The following is an 18,783-nucleotide window of genomic DNA, read 5'->3' on the forward strand; positions in this document are numbered from 1 at the left end:
TAAAATGAATATCGAGATTTTTCCGTGATAACCCGAAAATATGATTGCACAAAACCCGTTTTTATACTGCTCCAAAATTGAAAAGAAAAATTATCTTTTTAAAGATATCAAATTAATAATAATGCAAAATGTTTCTGATTTTTGACAATTATTCAAAATTATTTTTTTCTGCTAATTACATTATTGATCTGAAAATCAAACCATTTTCATTGCTTCCTTAAATACTAGTACATAATCGAGATATGTCACTCCTTTGTTGGAAGCTAATGAAGAATGTCTCTGTTTAATATCTGTATCGTTTACGAAACGAATGCCATACAATTGCGTTTTTATTAGCACTATTACGTCATGGGACTGATCTCCTTTAGGAAAGTTCATGTACATAATGAACAAAATATACCCAAGACTATTAAAACAACATGGTTTTAACGTCTGACAATTTTATGAAATCATGGAAATATACGCCCAAGAGATTTAAATTAAATTAAATATAATCAATATTCCTGGCTGTCCAACTGGTCACTATCAATATTTCTGATGAACCATCTGGTCGCCAAAGACAGCTAGTAAGTAATTAATAAAATGAAGGAAAATGAAATAAAATTAGTTTTAAAACGAATTATAAGATATCTATTTCATATATTAAAATTACTTTCATTGCCTTTGTCGCGTTAAGAGCAATAAGGCGGCAACAAGTTCAACTCTTTTTGATGTCGGAGCACCAAATTTATTTATTCTGAAAATCTGAGATTTAAATTTTAAAAAATATATCAATATTCATTCATGAACTTATGTTTCATGATGTGTTTTGTATTTATAGCAGTAAAGGCTGCTATCCCCTATTTCCAAATATAGTCACAATAAGTAGATATCAAACAACTTTCATTCGCCATATTCAAATTAATTAAATTTTAATTCGTAATAATTTGAAATTTAATTTTCTTAATTTAATTCCAAATTATTCAGAAGAGAGAATCAATGAATTCCGGCAGAAGTATGTTGAAGCGTAAAAGAAATATTTTTTTTTTTTGTCTGAAAAAACAATTATAACAACTGTATCCCCTTACTAAAGATATAGATGAAGTCAAAAAATATTGAAAAATTTCATTCGTTATAAACAGACTTGAAAATTTGTATTATTTTAGCCAATAAATAAATAAATAAAAATAAAAGGTTTAAAAGATACATTTCCTGGCTTGTGAATTTTAAGTTTAGCCGAAAGTTCATCCAAGCAATAAAAATGTGCAATAAAAAGTTACGTCGTTAAGGCTATTACATGTTGGATCTTTCTGAGGATTAAAGTAATTTAACAATCCTGGTGTTATAATCATTTTACTGATCAGTCTATATGTCAAAAAGTCTTCTGTAGTCTTAATTTCTGGTCCAGGAAGTTATTGCCTCCATCCTTAAAATGTCTCCTAAGGAGGCGAAAATTATTTAACGCAATCTGATGTAAGAATTTTATGTTCAAAAATAAGGTTTTCTGGAAAGATCAGGTCAATGGAAAAGATATTTTCCATACTTTTGCTAAATAATACATTAGTTCATTTCAAGCGATATTCAGATGGTCAGGCACCCACTTAACGTTATTCTTTGATTTAATGTTTTCACTTTTGAAGCCAGATATTGAATAATATTTGCTGATAACGTAAGTACCGAGTATTAGCTGGTAAGAAGCAAACTATCTTTCTCTGAGATGATCAAAATATTCAATCCTTCATTGATGACTAGAACTTTCTAATAATATATATAAAATTAATACTTATATATAATAAAAATCCTAAGTTGTGTGAATTCGAAAAACGAATTTTTGCATCCAAGAAAAGCGAGTTATTGAAGTGAATTGAAATACGTTACATTCATTAATAACGATAAGGAAACTGTTCGAAAGGAAATTTGAATCCATTCTTTGAAATAGTTATTTGTTTATCTCCAGTAATGAGAGATTTTTATTAGGAAACTCAAGTTGTAAGAAGTGCTTCGGAAGAATTTCGACTAGAAAATGGATTTCAGGTAAAGTGGTGATAATTTGATTGGAATTTGTGTTTAAGATTTTTAAAAATAGTCGATGCTGATTGTCTATCTTTATTACATAAAACCTGGAAGTACTTTGTAAATAATGGAATTTTAAAGAAAACAAAATTTGGAGTTTAGATAATCCTAAAGCAACTCTTAGAGTTGTAGTTTGAATAATATTGCAAGCTTAAAACTGAGTGACCAATTTTTTTTAAAACTATTGCGGATTTATTGCAGAATATACTGCAGTTCTTGTTGTTTGTGACTTGTATAACGCTTTTTTTTTTTAATGCACGCGCCTTTTCATCTGCTTTTTCTCAATCTAATTAGATGACAACTTCCATCATGAGAGTGTGCTGTCCTGTCAATTCATTTAAGAATTTACAAAATACTTAAGGTGTTTTATGAATTATTTGCAATTTTTTTATCCAGTTAGACAGTTTTTGAAGTATTTAATGTTATATTTATATTCTGAGAAAAAATAATTCGATACAGCATAAGACAGAGTACAACGATTAAGATCATTTTTATTTTTGATATCTCTATATCTGAAATTTTATAATGTACTGGTGGTTTATTTCCAGGAGTAAATACCGACGAATTAAATCTGTTTAGTCCTCTCATTAACATACGTTGTCTAAACAGAGAAAAAAATTTATCAACCGATTGAAACAAAAATCTGACATGAAACTGCACTTGAAGTCACAAAATCCCTAATCAAATTTGATATGTTTAAGTCAATGAGTTTTTGAACTATCGCGTTTATATTTTTCGAAAAGCACAGACCGACAAACAGTCAAATCGTAGCTGCATTTGGCTAAAAATTCGATGTCTACGCTATAGGTTAAATCTGTGTACCAAATTTCACCTACCTAGCTCTTTTCGTTTTGTAGTTATCGTGTTAACGTAGATCAGAACCAGACAAACGGACTTTTTCTGAACAGATTTTACTTAAAATTTGAAAGAAATCTGAAAATTTGTTGTAAAGACCGTGTACCCCATTTCAACCGTCTAGCACAAAGGGTTTTTGCATTATCTTTATCAAAGACAGATAGACAGAAGGAATTTTCCAAAAAAATGTATTTTTCGAACTCAGGCAGGTCTAAAATGTGGTGATTTGTCAAAATCGCGCGTTTGAATTTTTTTTTGACGGTTACTTTACTTTCTCGATATTATGTATATGGAAAAAAAAAAAAAAAAGCTGCTTTCCAAGTAAATGTTCACACGTTTTTGACGTAATTAAAATTGAGATGTATTGTTGTAACATTTTTTTGTGATAATCACTTTTATCATCCGTTTGAAATATTTTTCCACTAGAGCATCTGTGAGCAGATAAGAAATCTGTTCACAGATGGAAACAGGAAAGAATCTTTGAAGCAAATAACAAATGAGAATGGGTTCAGCTGTTTTTATCTTTCGGCCTATTCTTCAGAGAAACTATTAATAACCAGTGACGTAATTTTGCGGTTAGATGTCACGAGTCATTTTAGTGACATTTTATTGGTTGACGGCTGAAGTTGAAGTTAAAAAAAAAACTACAAGTAAAAAAAAGATCATATTTCCTACTTGTTTATTCAGCGTGTAGAGTATTAAACAAACCGAAATAACATAATTTATTGAGATGAGATGGAAAACATAAAATATTTTTATTTTAAGCACTTACACCGAGTCCATTTTAGTGGTTGCCAATTTCTAAACAGTTCAAGAGAACGTATACTTCCAACTAAAAAGCTACAAATGAAAAAAATGATTTTTTTTTTTTTTTACTTTCTTGTAATTTATTTCTTAAATTTTTTAATTACTTCCTCGTATACGCAGTATGAAAAAGTGTAGTAATAATAGTGTAGCTCAAAAAATCCAGATTTTGACAAATACCCACGTTTTATACCTCCATTTGTTCGAAAAACACATTTTTTGGAAAATGTTCGTCTGTCTCTAAATCAAAAGCGTTTTGAATTAGAAGGTTGAAATTTAATATACCGTCTTTACACCAAATGGACAGATTTCTATCGAATTTTGAGTAAAATCTGTGCAAAGGAAGTCTGTCTGACCAGCTGTTCGAATATGAGTCAACACGACAACTATAAAACCAAGAGAGCTAGATAGATGATTCGGTACACGGATTTAAAATCTACAGTGTAGATTAACAAATTTTGGACCAAATCCAACTACGAGTTGACTGTCTGTCGGTGTTCACTTTCAGAAATTATGTAAACGCGATGATTGAAAAAAACAATGATTTTAATATATCAAACTCGGTAAGGGATTTTGTGATTATAAGTCTAGTTTTATGTGAAATTTTTGCTTCAATCGGTTGAGTACAAAGCGTCTGTAGCACAGATTAGCGGCATGTCAGGGATTAATCGCCAAGTAAGACACGATTGATTCAGTAAAAATGCTAAATTCCCGCCAAAAGCTAATATTTAGTATCTATTGTATGCCAATTCCATGTAAGGCGCTATTTGGCATTATAAGTTTATTAGAGAGTATAGCAGAAAGTTTGGGAGAAATACCATTCTTCCTGGTTTAATAATTAAATGTATTTACCACCTTCAGTAATCAGCTCATTTGTTAAGATTATTGAATTTTTAGGCTGTTAAGTGAATAATATGGAGTTCTTTTTTTAAAAAAATTCCAGCTAGTTATTTAATACGAATGGGAAAACTTTAATTTAATTTAATCAATCTACTCTACACTACTACAGTGCATCCAGTTTTTTTAAAAAGTGTGTATATACTGTGAAATAAAAGCGGAATTGTAAATCCTACTTTAGAATCAATAATGGGCAAAAGCCAACAACTAAATATTTTGATGAATAAAGTTAAATTTCATCAAAACATTAAAAATATTAAATGTATGTGTCGAATAAAACTTAAATTGCTTTAAAAATAAGAAAAAAAATTATTTTTAAAAGAAATTTAATTTAGATCATAAATTAATTCGTTGATTAATTGATATCATAAGAAAAGCAATTTTTTAGCTTTAAAATAATATAAAAACTGCATTTGTGGAATAAGGGTTTTGGAAAATATGACTATTTCCACAGGCAAATCACAGCGATGACTCATCTGGGATACTTGTCTATTCCCTCGCTTGATTTAGCATTCTGTTCGGTGCCTACTTTTGTCATCTAGTCGTTTCTTTCTGAATGAAATGCATAGTTTTCGGTAACACGGTGAGTCCTCTCGCTGACATTTCTAATAATTATCCAAAGTTCTGTTAATTAGCTAAGCGAAATGTTGAATTAAATGCTTCAGTAAAAATGTTAATGAAGCAGTCTGAAATTCGCTCGATAGTTTGTTTATATTTGATTATGCCGGCGTCCTGGCATAGGGGTAGCGCGTCTTCCCCGTGATCTGGGCGTCCCGGGTTCGAGTCCCGGTTTGGACATGGTTGTTCTTCTGTTGTTCTATCTGTGAGATGTGTGAATGTGCCCTCCTGTAAAAAGGGGTTGTGCAAGCGAATGAGTGATGCGTGAGTGGCAAAGTCGTACTCTTGGCCCTAGTTGGCGCTGCTATAAAAAATAAGAGGCGTTCCCCCTCAGGCTTAAATCGCTGTCTTCGTAATAGCGGGCTTGTCAGTGGCAAGTGCCATAAGAAACAAACAAACAAACAATATTTGATTATTGTTCGACAATAAGAACGATTTTTGTGCTACGCATATTAATGTTTTATATAAATTCCCAAAAATCTTTGTATTTGTAAAAAAAAAAAAAAAAAAAAGAGCTGCCTGTGCGTCACACTTGAAGTCATGAAATTTGTTTCACAAGGAATCGCAGTTGTAATACAAGCTCAAATTTTAAAACTTAATGTAGATTTTGTTGTTTTGAGGGATTTTCCGCATATATTTATTTACTCGTAGCAACGGTTATGATGATTATAGGGGTGAGGATCTACACACCATGAAAGAGAATAAATAGTTATTGTTCTAAAGAAATTTCTTTTCCATCACTTATGTCATTTATTGTAAAAAATGCGAACTTTTTTTTAAAAAAATAGCCATTTTTCTCGGAAATTTTTAAAATAAAATTCCAACATCCTCTATTCCAATTCCATTGGCTTGAAGCCATCATTCGCGTATTTTTCTTTTCATTTAAAATAAAAACTGAATAACTTAAGAAGTTTTTTATTTGGTAAGTTCAAAGATATATGTCCGAGATCTGCGGATGTGTGCGTGAGGAAAAAGATATTTTCTTTCTTAGCAGCAAGGTCGCGAAATACGATGTCCTCCGTGCATCATATTATTATCACGGAGATAATAAATGTTCAAAATCATTACTGTTTTTATTGTGTTTTTTTTTCCATTTGACTTCGGTTTTCATAACTTTATTACATGTCATATAAACTCTGCTGTATGTCATTTCATTTTATATCGTATAAAGAAGTTTGATCTTTAGTTATGCTGTAGTATTGAAGGAAGATAAGAAGGTAGTATTCTCGATTTTTTTAACAATTCTTAAGTTTGAAGAACTTTTTATCGTATTTTTCTAGCTTTGTTAATAAATTTATTATTTGAAGGCGTGATTTTTCTTCTATTTTTGAAAGTTAAAGATTTTTTTTTTTTTTTTTTTTGATATCTATGCGAGACGGATAAAAATGTGTGTGCGAGACGGATAAAAATGTGAAATTACGGTACCGCGAAATTTATGAATAAATGAGCATACATTTACATTTTTCAAAGCGCTATGACGGACAGATCTCCATTAAAAGAAATCCATGTGCACAATAAATAGAACTTAAGACAAATAAAATAACACAGCTTTAGCACCTGAAAGTTTCACGCTATTATGGATATGAAGCTGCATTTAATGCGAGTTCGCAAATTGTACAGACTAAGTCTATGGCAAAGGATACCAACGTGCTCTGATTGGTTTAAGCCTTGGCATCTTTTTGGCAATGTTTTGCACTCATAATAGTGTAGTTTTCGCTTATTTGGCTCAGACCTTGTACCTTTCTTTAGTTTTATGGAAAATACGAGTGAATATCAACGCGATCTTATTTTTATTACTATAATTGTTTTCTCTAAATATTACTAGTAATACTACTAATACTAATTATTATTAATAATAATAAATATTACTAATAATACTAATAATACAATTAACTAATGTTGTTTATGCACAGAAGTATAAAAACTAAATGGAAGTAATTACTCAAAATATGATGCAGCAATTAAATAATTCTTATTTTTCTATGATTTTCGTGCCTTTATTAGATAATTTATGTAGTCATTGAAACTTGTTGATGAACGTTTGTTACTTTCCCATCAACTACATATGGGAAGATGATTACTTAATGCCCAAAACGTATAAATATGTAAGCTTTAACGGAATATTTGATTTTGTAGCTAATTTTTTTAGTTATATAAAAATATTAAGAAGAAACACACTCAAAAAATATTTTTAATAAATTGTCATTTTTATATTTCTTGAATTTAGGTTTCAGGATTTGATCTTTTCAGCTGTATATGTGTTCCAGATTAATATTACATGTGAACCGTAAAAAATAGGGGGGGGGGGTAGGATAAATTCACAAATTCTATTTATTTTTATAAAAACATATTTCGGTATGGCATCTTTTAGGCAAAACATTGCCAAAAAGATGCCAAGGCTTAAACCAATCAGAGCACGTTGGTATCCTTTGCCATAGACTTAGTCTGTACAATTTGCGAACTTACGTATTTAATCAATTTAACTGAAATTAAAGACAACCAATATCCTTGGCTAACCAGCTGGTTGCCAAAGGCGACCAGTAAACGGTAAATGTTATTTTTAATAATTCAAAACGGTTGGAGTAAATATTAATATATGTGGTAAATTAACGCGCTCTGCATTTTTCCGGTGATAGCCTGCAGTCAGAGGGCAGAATTCAAAGTTCACCAGAGGTGAGACGTGAGTCAGCCGAGGAGGGTGTGATCGACATAATCCTCTGAAAAAGACCAAAACTGGAATTCTTGCGTCAAAGAATTCATCTGCAAATGTACTATGCGTAGGTGGGAAAGATCCTTTGAACAACAACTATCCATCTTCATGTAATATAAATTCCTCCTTCGACATTGAATTCTCATTTCTAAAAATCATTATAATCATCCTTTGTTAATCAAGAAATAAAACGATTAAGCTAGTCCAAGTGGACTGATGCATTAAAACCCATCACATCACATATCACTTATCAGTTCTATTTCAAATTATTTATCACAAATCTTAACAAGTATTTCTTTCAAGGATATTTTAATAAATTTATTAATCTTTCCTGCATAGATATCTTAAAGATTAGATGTAATTTCCTTGAGAAATGCAAGATTTGAAAAGGTAAATACTAAATAAAAGAGTAGAGCTTTTCAAGATAAGCGTCTTATGCATCATTCAGCTTAAGAGAGAGAGCTTCTGTTATAACTTTCTTAACAAAATGTATCTATTGAATATAGTCCTTATTGGAGGTAAGGAATATTTTGAAAATTAATTAAATAAGTGCAAAATATTTTAAAGAAACTTCTACAATTTGTTTCAGATTTATTTTGAAAATAGCAGTTCAAAATAAATGCATCTCATTTTGCTGATGTTTGAATTAGTATAAACTAATTTTGAAATATAAATGTATTTATTTTTAGAGATAAAGGACAGAATATAATTTAGAACTTGTAAGAATGATGTTCATTATAATGGTTTCCATTTCTTATCATTCATACTTAAACCCAATTAAACAGTGTAAGCTCGTTCAAAGATTGTGTAATTATTTTGAATTTTGTGAACTTTTGAGCAGATGTTTATGATAGAATGAGCAGATGTTTATGATAAAAAGGAACTGTTATATAAATATGGTTATTCTTCAACATTTCTTTATATTATATAATTGAAGACGGGATTTATTGCAAGATATTGATTGCTTTCTGTGTTCTTTCGAAAACCAAGTTTACTTTCAATTTAGGCTTCATTATTAGGAAGACCAAAGTATAAGGACCAAATCTTAAATAATTCAATGCTTTTAAAAACTGATTTATTTGAAAAAATAAGTTAATTCACACAGGGAGCCAGCTATACGCCCTGCATACTATTAACATTATTATAATGTTAATAGTATGCAGGGAGTATAGTATGCAATGTTAAACAACTATAATGAATGATAACTTATCGCATCCAGCGAAATAACATTTTAACTGTTTTACTTTTTTTAATTATGTAATAAGATTGCATTAAATGAAACTTTCTATTTCGGAGATGGAATATTATACAGTTGTTAGCACAAATATTCAAAATACTAAATGAATCAAATTGAGTTCAAATTTCTAGTTTTCAATCCGTTGTCCAATTTCGAGTCTTTATATGTAGTATTGAATCATGAAATATTTTTCACTTTTTTTTTTCGCTTTGAAATAAAAAGTATTAGCGAGTGATAACAGCAAAATTTTAAGTTTATATTATGACCAGCAATCATTGTGAAATTTATCGTGAAGACATGAATATAAAGGAGTAATAAAGAAAAAAATATTACGGGTATCTTCAGAATTTCACAAATTTTAATGCGAGATGGTTCAATCTTTTGTGCTACTATGTCGAATCTAATTCGCTATTCTGAAGAAAGCAATGTTTTCACGTTATTGTTAAAAATGATTATCATAAAAGCCATACAATAACAAAAACTCTTACATTAATTTTTAGGAATTATAACCAATCTATAAATACTTGTAAGCTTTCTAAGCACTAAAGCGAATCCTTACACTCGCATATCTCTAATTACGCATCTTATTACTTTTCGGAATGCAAAGGGTTAACATCCATTCTGTTAACTTTTCAAATGTTTGCAGATATTTTATAACTACATTTATATTATCGTTATGTATGGTATCATAATTACCCAAATCGGTTAAAATCAAATTCGTTTCAACTTCTACCTCTATTCCAAAAGTTCTCAATCTTCTTTGAGCCTACATATGGTTTGTTTTGTTTAGTTTAGTTTGATTTTATTGATGTCCCGTTTAAAAGCAACACGGGTTATTTTGGAATGTACCTCGTAATTTTAAACACCGGTCACATGACAAGAGATGCCTGCCACGCCCTCTTCAAACTGCTGCGCCACACCAGTGGGAGGATTTTGACCCACGACGTTAGATTTAATGAGCATACCCCCCCCATATGGCGAATCTTTAGTGGAACCTAGCCTAGGACCTGGAGTCCCCCGGCCCCTTAGCCCGAGACCTTACCACTAAGCCACCACCACACTGAGCTCACATTTGACTTCTATGATTTTCAGTGCTTTGGTATATCTTATCTTGAGCCATTTATTCTTAGTATTGAATGCTGATTACTTTATTAAATATCGAAAAGCTGAATTTATCTGTTGTTTCGGATTAGCCTTCAAGAAAGTCGGTAGTCATATAATATTTAAATCGATCAGAAGTTCTGATCTAAAAATATTTCAAAAAAAGATATGAAAAGGCGAAAAATATGAATTTGGTATATCTTATCTTGAGCCATTTATTCTTAGTATTGAATGCTGATTACTTTATTAAATATCGAAAAGCTGAATTTATCTGTTGTTTCGGATTAGCCTTCAAGAAAGTCGGTAGTCATATAATATTTAAATCAATCAGAAGTTCTGATCTAAAAATATTTCAAAAAAAGATATGAAAAGGCGAAAAATATGAATTTGGTATATCTTATCTTGAGCCATTTATTCTTAGTATTGAATGCTGATTACTTTATTAAATATCGAAAAGCTGAATTTATCTGTTGTTTCGGATTAGCCTTCAAGAAAGTCGGTAGTCATATAATATTTAATTTTTAGATCGATCAGAAGTTCTGATCTAAAAATATTTCAAAAAAAGATATGAAAAGGTGAAAAATATGAATTTGGTATATCTTATCTTGAGCCATTTATTCTTAGTATTGAATGCTGATTACTTTATTAAATATCGAAAAGCTGAATTTATCTGTTGTTTCGGATTAGCCTTCAAGAAAGTCGGTAGTCATATAATATTTAAATCGATCAGAAGTTCTGATCTAAAAATATTTCAAAAAAAGATATGAAAAGGCGAAAAATATGAATTTGTGTTCAAAGAACGATTCTGCATTGTCGTAATATTGGAAAAGTATGTTTGAGGTAAATGAGCACCTGGCAAGAACGTAAAAGCACGTTTTTATCAGTTAGGATATCTTCATAGAGAGCTTTTAAATCACTTTAGTATGTAAATGCTTTTCAGATAATTTTGAAATGAAATTCCTTTACTTTCTTAGCGTAAACTCAAAGTTTTATTTTCAGCTTTTCAGTGCATTAGTGCTACATTTCAAATGCCTTTTAAATTGCTTTCCATATTGTCTTTTCTGCACAATATTCCTTGAGTATTTCTTTCAGATATAGCGATAAAGATACAAACCGATTCTTAATGTGTTTTTAAAGAATCAAAGTTGTTGGACAAATGTTAAGCCGAATACTTAGGTGTTTCGGTAAATTTTCCTCTATTTTAGTGCAAGGTTGTTGTATTTTATATTTGGTTTCTGTAAGGAAATTATTCTCTGTATTTAACGTTAATTTGTCGACCACTATGCAGGAAAAACATTACATTTCTGGATTTTATTCAGATACTTGTGTGTGTGTGTGTGACGAGCAATAATCTAGGATATTCTTTCCATAATTTTTCTTTCTTATATTTCGATTTGCGTCTTTGTTATTTGGCTTTTTATTGACTATTCCTACGGGCGAATACAGAAATAAGTTTTTTTCCGATACTTTTTAGTACCACATTTCATGTTTTTTTTTTGTTGTTGTTGTTGTATTTTTACTTTATCGTATATGTAGTAATAGAGAAAATGTAGTAATCGTCAAAAAAATTCAAACTCGAGATTTTATTGAATCTCCGCATTTCAGACCTGTCTGAGCTCGAAAAATAATTTTGGAAAATGTCCGTCTGTTTATTTGTGGAAAATATAACTCAAAACCGCTTGGAGCTAAACTGTTGAAATTTGCACACGGTCTTTACACCAAATTTTCGGATATCTATCCTATTTTAATAAAATCTGTTCAGAGGACGTTCGTCTCTCCAGTTGTTCGAATATAAGTTAGTACGATAATTACAAAACAAAGAGAGTAAATCGATAAAACATCTGTAAAATTGTGAGCTAAATCCAACAACGGGTTGATCGTCTTCCGGTCTGCGCTTTCAGAAAAATGTGAACGCGATCATTCAAAAACACAATGATTTAAATATATCAAATTTGGTACTTGATTTTGCGACTAAAATATAATTCTGTGTTTAACTTTTTTTTTTGGTTGGTTAATCATATTTACATTCTAAAACGCAAATTCTATTTTCGGTTACTACTAAGCTTATGGCAGGGATTAATTGCCAAAAACCTCACCAAGAATCACATGATAGATAAATTAAAGATGGTAAATTCATACCAAAGGTTAATATTTCTTAACTATTATACTTCACTTTTATGCAAGGCTTTCTCTGGGATAACAGCTTTATTAGACTATGCGAGATAGTTTTGGGGGAAGCTATCCTCCTGGTTTTAATGTTTTATTTATTTTATATATGTAACATTATTTTGGTTAAAGCAGAATGCAGGTTTGAAGACATAGACGAGACGTTGTATTTTTAATTTCGTTTTATTCTCTCTCTACCACCATGCAGGAAAGCATAATTATTTACAAGACGCAGCGCGGCACAAAAGCAGAAGTAAAGAAAAGAAGGCAAAAAGGACCGAAACAAATGATCACTAGTCTTATATAACATAGGATTTCCGGCCACGTGCCAATTCAATACACGTGGTGACCTTTGATGCCTTGACCAAGGGCAATGGAAGTATCACTTTCATTTGATACGTAGTACTGATGGCGCATTATTTTTACAAAGGAATTAATTAAACCAAAAATGGGAATTGGATCAAGAAATAAGAGAATGAAATTACTATGGGCTAAATTGAGATAAACCTTTAGAAATTAATTTGGATTAAATTAAGAGTTTAATATAATATATATATATATATATAATATAATATATGATCGTTATACAAAAGCTGGTTTGAAGTTCTAGGGACCATGATACGGGAAGATTTGTTGGAAGTTTTCTTGTAATCAAATCATGAGAATTAGTGCAATAAATAATATTCCTATGAAGAATCTGCATAAAATGTACTGTTGTATTTATTATACTGAATTATTTTACCGTGGTTTCAGTCAGAAATGTTTGAAAACTGATTAATTTGTTTCAGTTGTTGTCGGTCTAGCGTCCTGTGATATCGATTGTTTTACTAAAGAATCGAGTTCCTGTGGCACAAATGACATAAATGACGTCAGCTCACTCCTTGGTAATTACTGCAAGTAAGTTTATGAATCAAAATTATGGCTCTGAACTTGATTTTTTCATATGCTTTAGTCATTCATTTGTTTATAACCATAAGGCGTTGCTCTCTCACTTTTTAGTTTTCTGCATCATATTTCGTAAATTTTAAACTCCTCCGAAATTTTGTTTTCTCTTGTATTTGGAATTTTAATGCATAGTACTTATTCAATAATTTTAAAATTGTGGTGCTGTTATTTTTCTTTGTCTTAACATACTTATCAGTACTTGACATGATAACGATACCTATCCATATTCTTATTAATAATTAAACTCAAAACTCATATGAATTTCAAAACTAAGTGCAGTTTATCATCAATCGGAAGCCTTGTTCTTTATTTTTATTGTGAGTAATTAATATTGAAACTGAGTCTCTAATTTCTAATTATATTTTATAATAAATGTATCTGCATTGACATAAATATAAGCAATTTCTGTTTCCGAAATTATTTTTCTCTAGACAGATTTTACTCTCTCCATTCAACATTTTTTTTAAAATGTTACCGTCTGATCAAGACTGAAAAAATTTTTGCTAATTGTAAAATTTTACAGAAAAAATTACCATTCGAAATTGTTAAATAATTGTATAATTCTCTAAAATTTTACAAAACATTTACATCAATTCAAAAACGTATAACGATCTGCTACGAAAATTTTTCCGAAAGCCGTAGATGGATTGAACGTTAAAGCAGTCCAACTGGCTCAATAAAACATAACGACGCTTTATTCCACATGAAAACGCGAACACACAGACAACACAGCCGTCACCGTGCACAAGAACAGCGCATTGGTAATAAGTAAGAGTAACAACACAAAGCGCTCAGAGAGAACTTGACAGAGATAAACTTCGCACGCCACTCGAATAGTCTGTCAGTCTTGATTGATAACTCGCTTGATCACTACTGGCTGATTTCCAGCTTGCCTCTCGGCGTTTTATAATTTTCGTTGAAGGGAACGAGTATTCTAGAAAATTATAGTATCTTTGGTCCCAATCGGTATATTGCCAAAATTCCTCTCCAAATTCATCGCCCAATTTGCCGCGAAAGACGGAGGAAATTAATCTGGCATTTATTCTTCGTCCGTCAGAGCTATCTGTAAAATTGTCTTTATTTCTAGGAGACTCATAGGAATATCATTACAAATCCCTAACAATGTGAAATTGTCGTTAATACAAGAATCATTAAGTCATCGATTCTGTTGACGAATCTGAAAAGACAATCAAATTTTAAAATACTGATTGATAATGTTTTATTTTATAAACAGTTGCAAAAAATATTTTCTTTTGCAGCACGATGCCTCCTTACATTGAATGTCTGTACAAAGCTGCCAACAAATGTAACATTTTTCAGAAGTTGATTAAAAATTGGCTTGATAATGCAAAAGATGCTTGCACCAACGGAACTAAATTAAATAAAGGTATTTATGCATTTTCATATTGCTGACAATATATTTACCGTAACATTTCATACAAAAAGGCATTATATTGTTTTTTTTTTGTTTTGTTTTTTTGTTCTTATGAATTGTTTATGACTTCATCAATGTTTACGTTCTCCTTTCAAAATTGCTTTTATTTTTAATCTATTATGTAAAAATAGGTAATGAACATATGCATCAATTTTGAGGGGGAGGCATGGCACTTTTGATTGACTATAATATTCTGAGCTACATATTGCATTTCTGAAACACTATTTGTTTACACCAGATGAAATTTTATTCATTTTAGATCTGGAAACAAACTTTGAATGTATTAGTGAAGCTGCCAAAAACGCAGATTGCTTCAACGACATAAGCCACCATCCGGACCAAGGTGACGAACAACAAAAAGAAAACCACCTAGTTTGCCAGTAAATATATTATTTTTTCTATCTCTTTCTCTAATGATTATATAGAAATTATTTTTCAAAACATTTGTATTTAATCGAGGTCATGATCTAAAATAAGAAACTTATATTGCAGAATTTAGCAAATTGCAAAGGTAGTGTTTTTCAGAAAATATCAAGATATTTCTATCAAAATGAAACTTTAAGAAACAGCTTATTCATGGTTTCATATGACATATTAGTGACAACGTTTGAAGAGAGGAAGTTTATCTTTCAAAATTTTATAACTACGATATTATAGATCTAAATATGTTTAATGGAATATTAAATATTTGCCTCAGATTTTAAAATCGTGCATGATGATTTATTTACAAAATATTATTACAGAAATAAATTTTTACAAAATATTATTACAGAAAACCAAGGTCCAGTTCACCTGGTGCACGATGTATGGAGTCCAATAGACTCAATAACAAATAACGGTGCTTTATTCTACACGAAAACACAGAAAACAAAACTCAGAGAATAACACTTGCAGTAAACAATAGCAGTAAATCAGTAGTAAACCACCTTCCACCAAAAAGCACTCAGAAGTTGCAGGAGAGAGATTTCGCACGACTATCCTCTCCTCTCAATCGTCCATCTGCCCCATTCTTTCGGGGGCCCATTCTTCTCAAATCAATTTTCCAACTCACAACTGACTCATAACTTTGTCTTTTGGATTTTTATATTTTCAGAAACAAGCCACGAACTTCTAGAAAGCTCTATACGACTCGAGTCTTAATGGATATATCGCCAAAATTGTTTTTCGAATCTTCGATTTGGTCACCAAATTCGTTGTCAATTTATCTTTAAGGACGGGGATCACTGATCCAGCAGACATGATTATATTTATAAAATTGTCTTTCTTTTATTGTGCTGGAAAGCAATATTCCAAATTCTTAACAATATACTATCGGGATTATATTAGCAAAAATGAAAGCTTAATTGCATTATTTCTTTTCAGGGTATTTGAAGAAATGACAATTTGCTTGTATGGACAAATAGAACAGGATTGTGGTAGAACAGCTAAAGATTCTTTCTATGCCATATATGAACCTATGAATCAATACTTCTTAAAACTCTGCTATCTGTAAAACATCCATTTTATCTTCAAACGCAATTTATAGAAGTATAAAATATTTGACACAAAAACAAAATTCTGTATTTTAATGATGTTTAAAAGAAATATCTTGTCCATTCCATTTTCCGCACTCAAAAGAATTTTTAGGAATGATGTTACATAGCCTTAAGTTGGAGGATGCCAATTATACTTTAATTTCGTTTAAAATATAAATAAGAAAAATATTTTTGAGTGATATTTAGATAAAATGAAACTTAGCTAAATTATTATATCGTTAAAGGAATTATTTATTCATTGCCTTCTATTTCACTTGAAAATTAAATGTCTCCCCAAGTAATAATTCCCAAACATAATAATTTCAAAATAATTATGTAGTTATCTTTATTAGGATTATCATAATTATTTTACTTTTACATCATATTAGCATTATGCACAAAATAACTGGATTTTTTTAATCACTGATTGGCCGCTTTGAGAATCCTTTTGTTAGTCGGGAATATTGGTTTTCCTAGTTATCAGTATGGATTGCATGGTTATTAAAATTTCACCTTTGGTAACATTGAAAAATAGGAATTTTATGGAAATTAAAATTTATATAACAAATGAATTATCTTTTAATATTTTTGTATTTAAAGAAAAAGTATTGTAATCGTCAACAAATTAGAACTCGCGATTTTAAATAATCTTCACGTTTTATACCAGCCTGAGTTCGAAAAATACATTTTTGAAATTATGTTGGTCTGATTGTAAACAAGATAAATCAAAAACATTTTTAATAGATAAATGAAATTTGACCTACGATTTTTACATCAAATTTATAGATTTCCATTACATTGTAAGTGAAGTCCATTCACAAGAATTCTATTTTGCTGTTCGAAAAAAAATTGACATAATTACAAAACGAAGAGAGCTAGATGAATGAAATTTATTACACATATTTAATATTTAAAGTGTAGATACCTACCAAATTTAGAACTAAATCCAACAAAGGGTTAATCGCTTATTGATCTGTATTTTCACAAGCACATTAACTCAATAATTCAAACATGCAACGACGTAAATTGATAAAATTTGGTGTGTGATTTTCAGATTACAGTTGTTGCTCTAAATCAAATTTTGATCTCACTCAATTGGGAAAATAAACGCATCTAAGATACAAATTCGAATTTAGAGTACAAAAAAAACCACATTCTAGGGATTCATTACCAAAAAAAGAATTGCCGATCAGTAAAAATACTAAATTCAAGCCAAAAATGAAGATTTCATAACTGTTGCTCGCCAATAGAATGCAAGACACTCACGATCTTATCGAGAGTGCAAAATTTTATGGAAGGAGAAGGCGATAACACCTTTATTAGAAAGTATGCAAGAAAGCTTTGTGGAGAGTACCCAAACTAACTCTATGCTTACTTTTGAAATAAAGTGTTTTGCATTAAATGCCTATGCGCGATCAAACTTCACTGCAAAAATGGGAATTTCATAAAACGTCTTCATTATTATGAGTATTGGATAAAATAATGTTACGTTTTGCAAAAATAAAACAACTGAAACAAATTTTCAAAATGACTATCAAGAAAAATATTGTTTTAAAAAGGGCTTTTGAATTTCTAAATAATAAAGTCCGTGAATAATAAGATTCATTTCATATTTTCTTATACAAATACCTACAGTAAAAATTGCGAATTTCAGTGAACTAAAAATTTGTAAAGAGAATGGAAGGCTAAAAGCAGATACCCACTATCACCTTATAAAAAATATCATTTGAATTTTCTACGTGAAAAGGTTTTATGATACAAAATCAATCCAATGAAATAAGAATCCCTCTGCACATTGAGTTTAAGTACAGAAAAACATACAAAGAAATGTATAACAGTAAACTAAAGTAAGTACAAATCAACTTGAGATAATATTGTCGCGTAGATAAACCATGAGTTAAGCGAGCGTTACCTTTGACTTTAGTTACCTCAACTCGAGACTTGATTCAAGGAACTAAACCTTACATCTGTTTTTATCCACAAAATGTAATGACTCGAATCTTCCAGATTTAGAAATTTACAGAAATTATAAGAACATTCTAGAACAAAAGAGAAATAACAGAAAGCAAATCAAATATAAAACGATTTTTTAGGCAACTTGTTTGCAATCAGATACGAACTTGCGAACTGTCGTTTTTTGTTCATAGCATTCTACCAGTAAGCAAATTTAGTTTAAGCCAAGTTAGAACAAGTTTCGTTACAATATATTTAAATGTAACAAAGAAAATAAGCTTTGTTAAGTACAGTTTCAACACTAGATAGTTCAGGAAAGAGATAGTGCGTATAAACAGTTTGTTGAAAGCATGAGATTCGTTGGATTTTCCAACAAACAAAAATATTATTTTAAATAATAAAAATTGGTTGTGCTTAAGTGAGGAAATTAAGGGGAGGGGGATTGTGGTGAAGCAGCCAGGCAGACAGCTTTTCTGTGAATAGATTTCATTCTAAA

General features: G+C 30.3%; 1 protein-coding gene across 1 annotated transcript; it reads left to right on the forward strand.

Moving 5' to 3' along the window:
• Positions 1-8,329: 8,329 nt before the first annotated feature.
• Positions 8,330-16,451, forward strand: LOC129966618 (uncharacterized). The gene is made up of 5 exons (XM_056081120.1): positions 8,330-8,454; positions 13,229-13,337; positions 14,645-14,772; positions 15,080-15,200; positions 16,183-16,451. The coding sequence occupies exons 1-5, from the start codon at positions 8,424-8,426 to the stop codon at positions 16,310-16,312; spliced, it is 519 nt and encodes a 172-aa protein (XP_055937095.1). The 5' UTR covers positions 8,330-8,423; the 3' UTR covers positions 16,313-16,451.
• The last annotated feature ends 2,332 nt before the right edge of the window (positions 16,452-18,783 follow it).

This window comes from Argiope bruennichi, chromosome 1, assembly GCF_947563725.1.
Source record: "Argiope bruennichi chromosome 1, qqArgBrue1.1, whole genome shotgun sequence".
NCBI classification, from domain to species: Eukaryota; Metazoa; Arthropoda; class Arachnida; order Araneae; family Araneidae; genus Argiope; species Argiope bruennichi.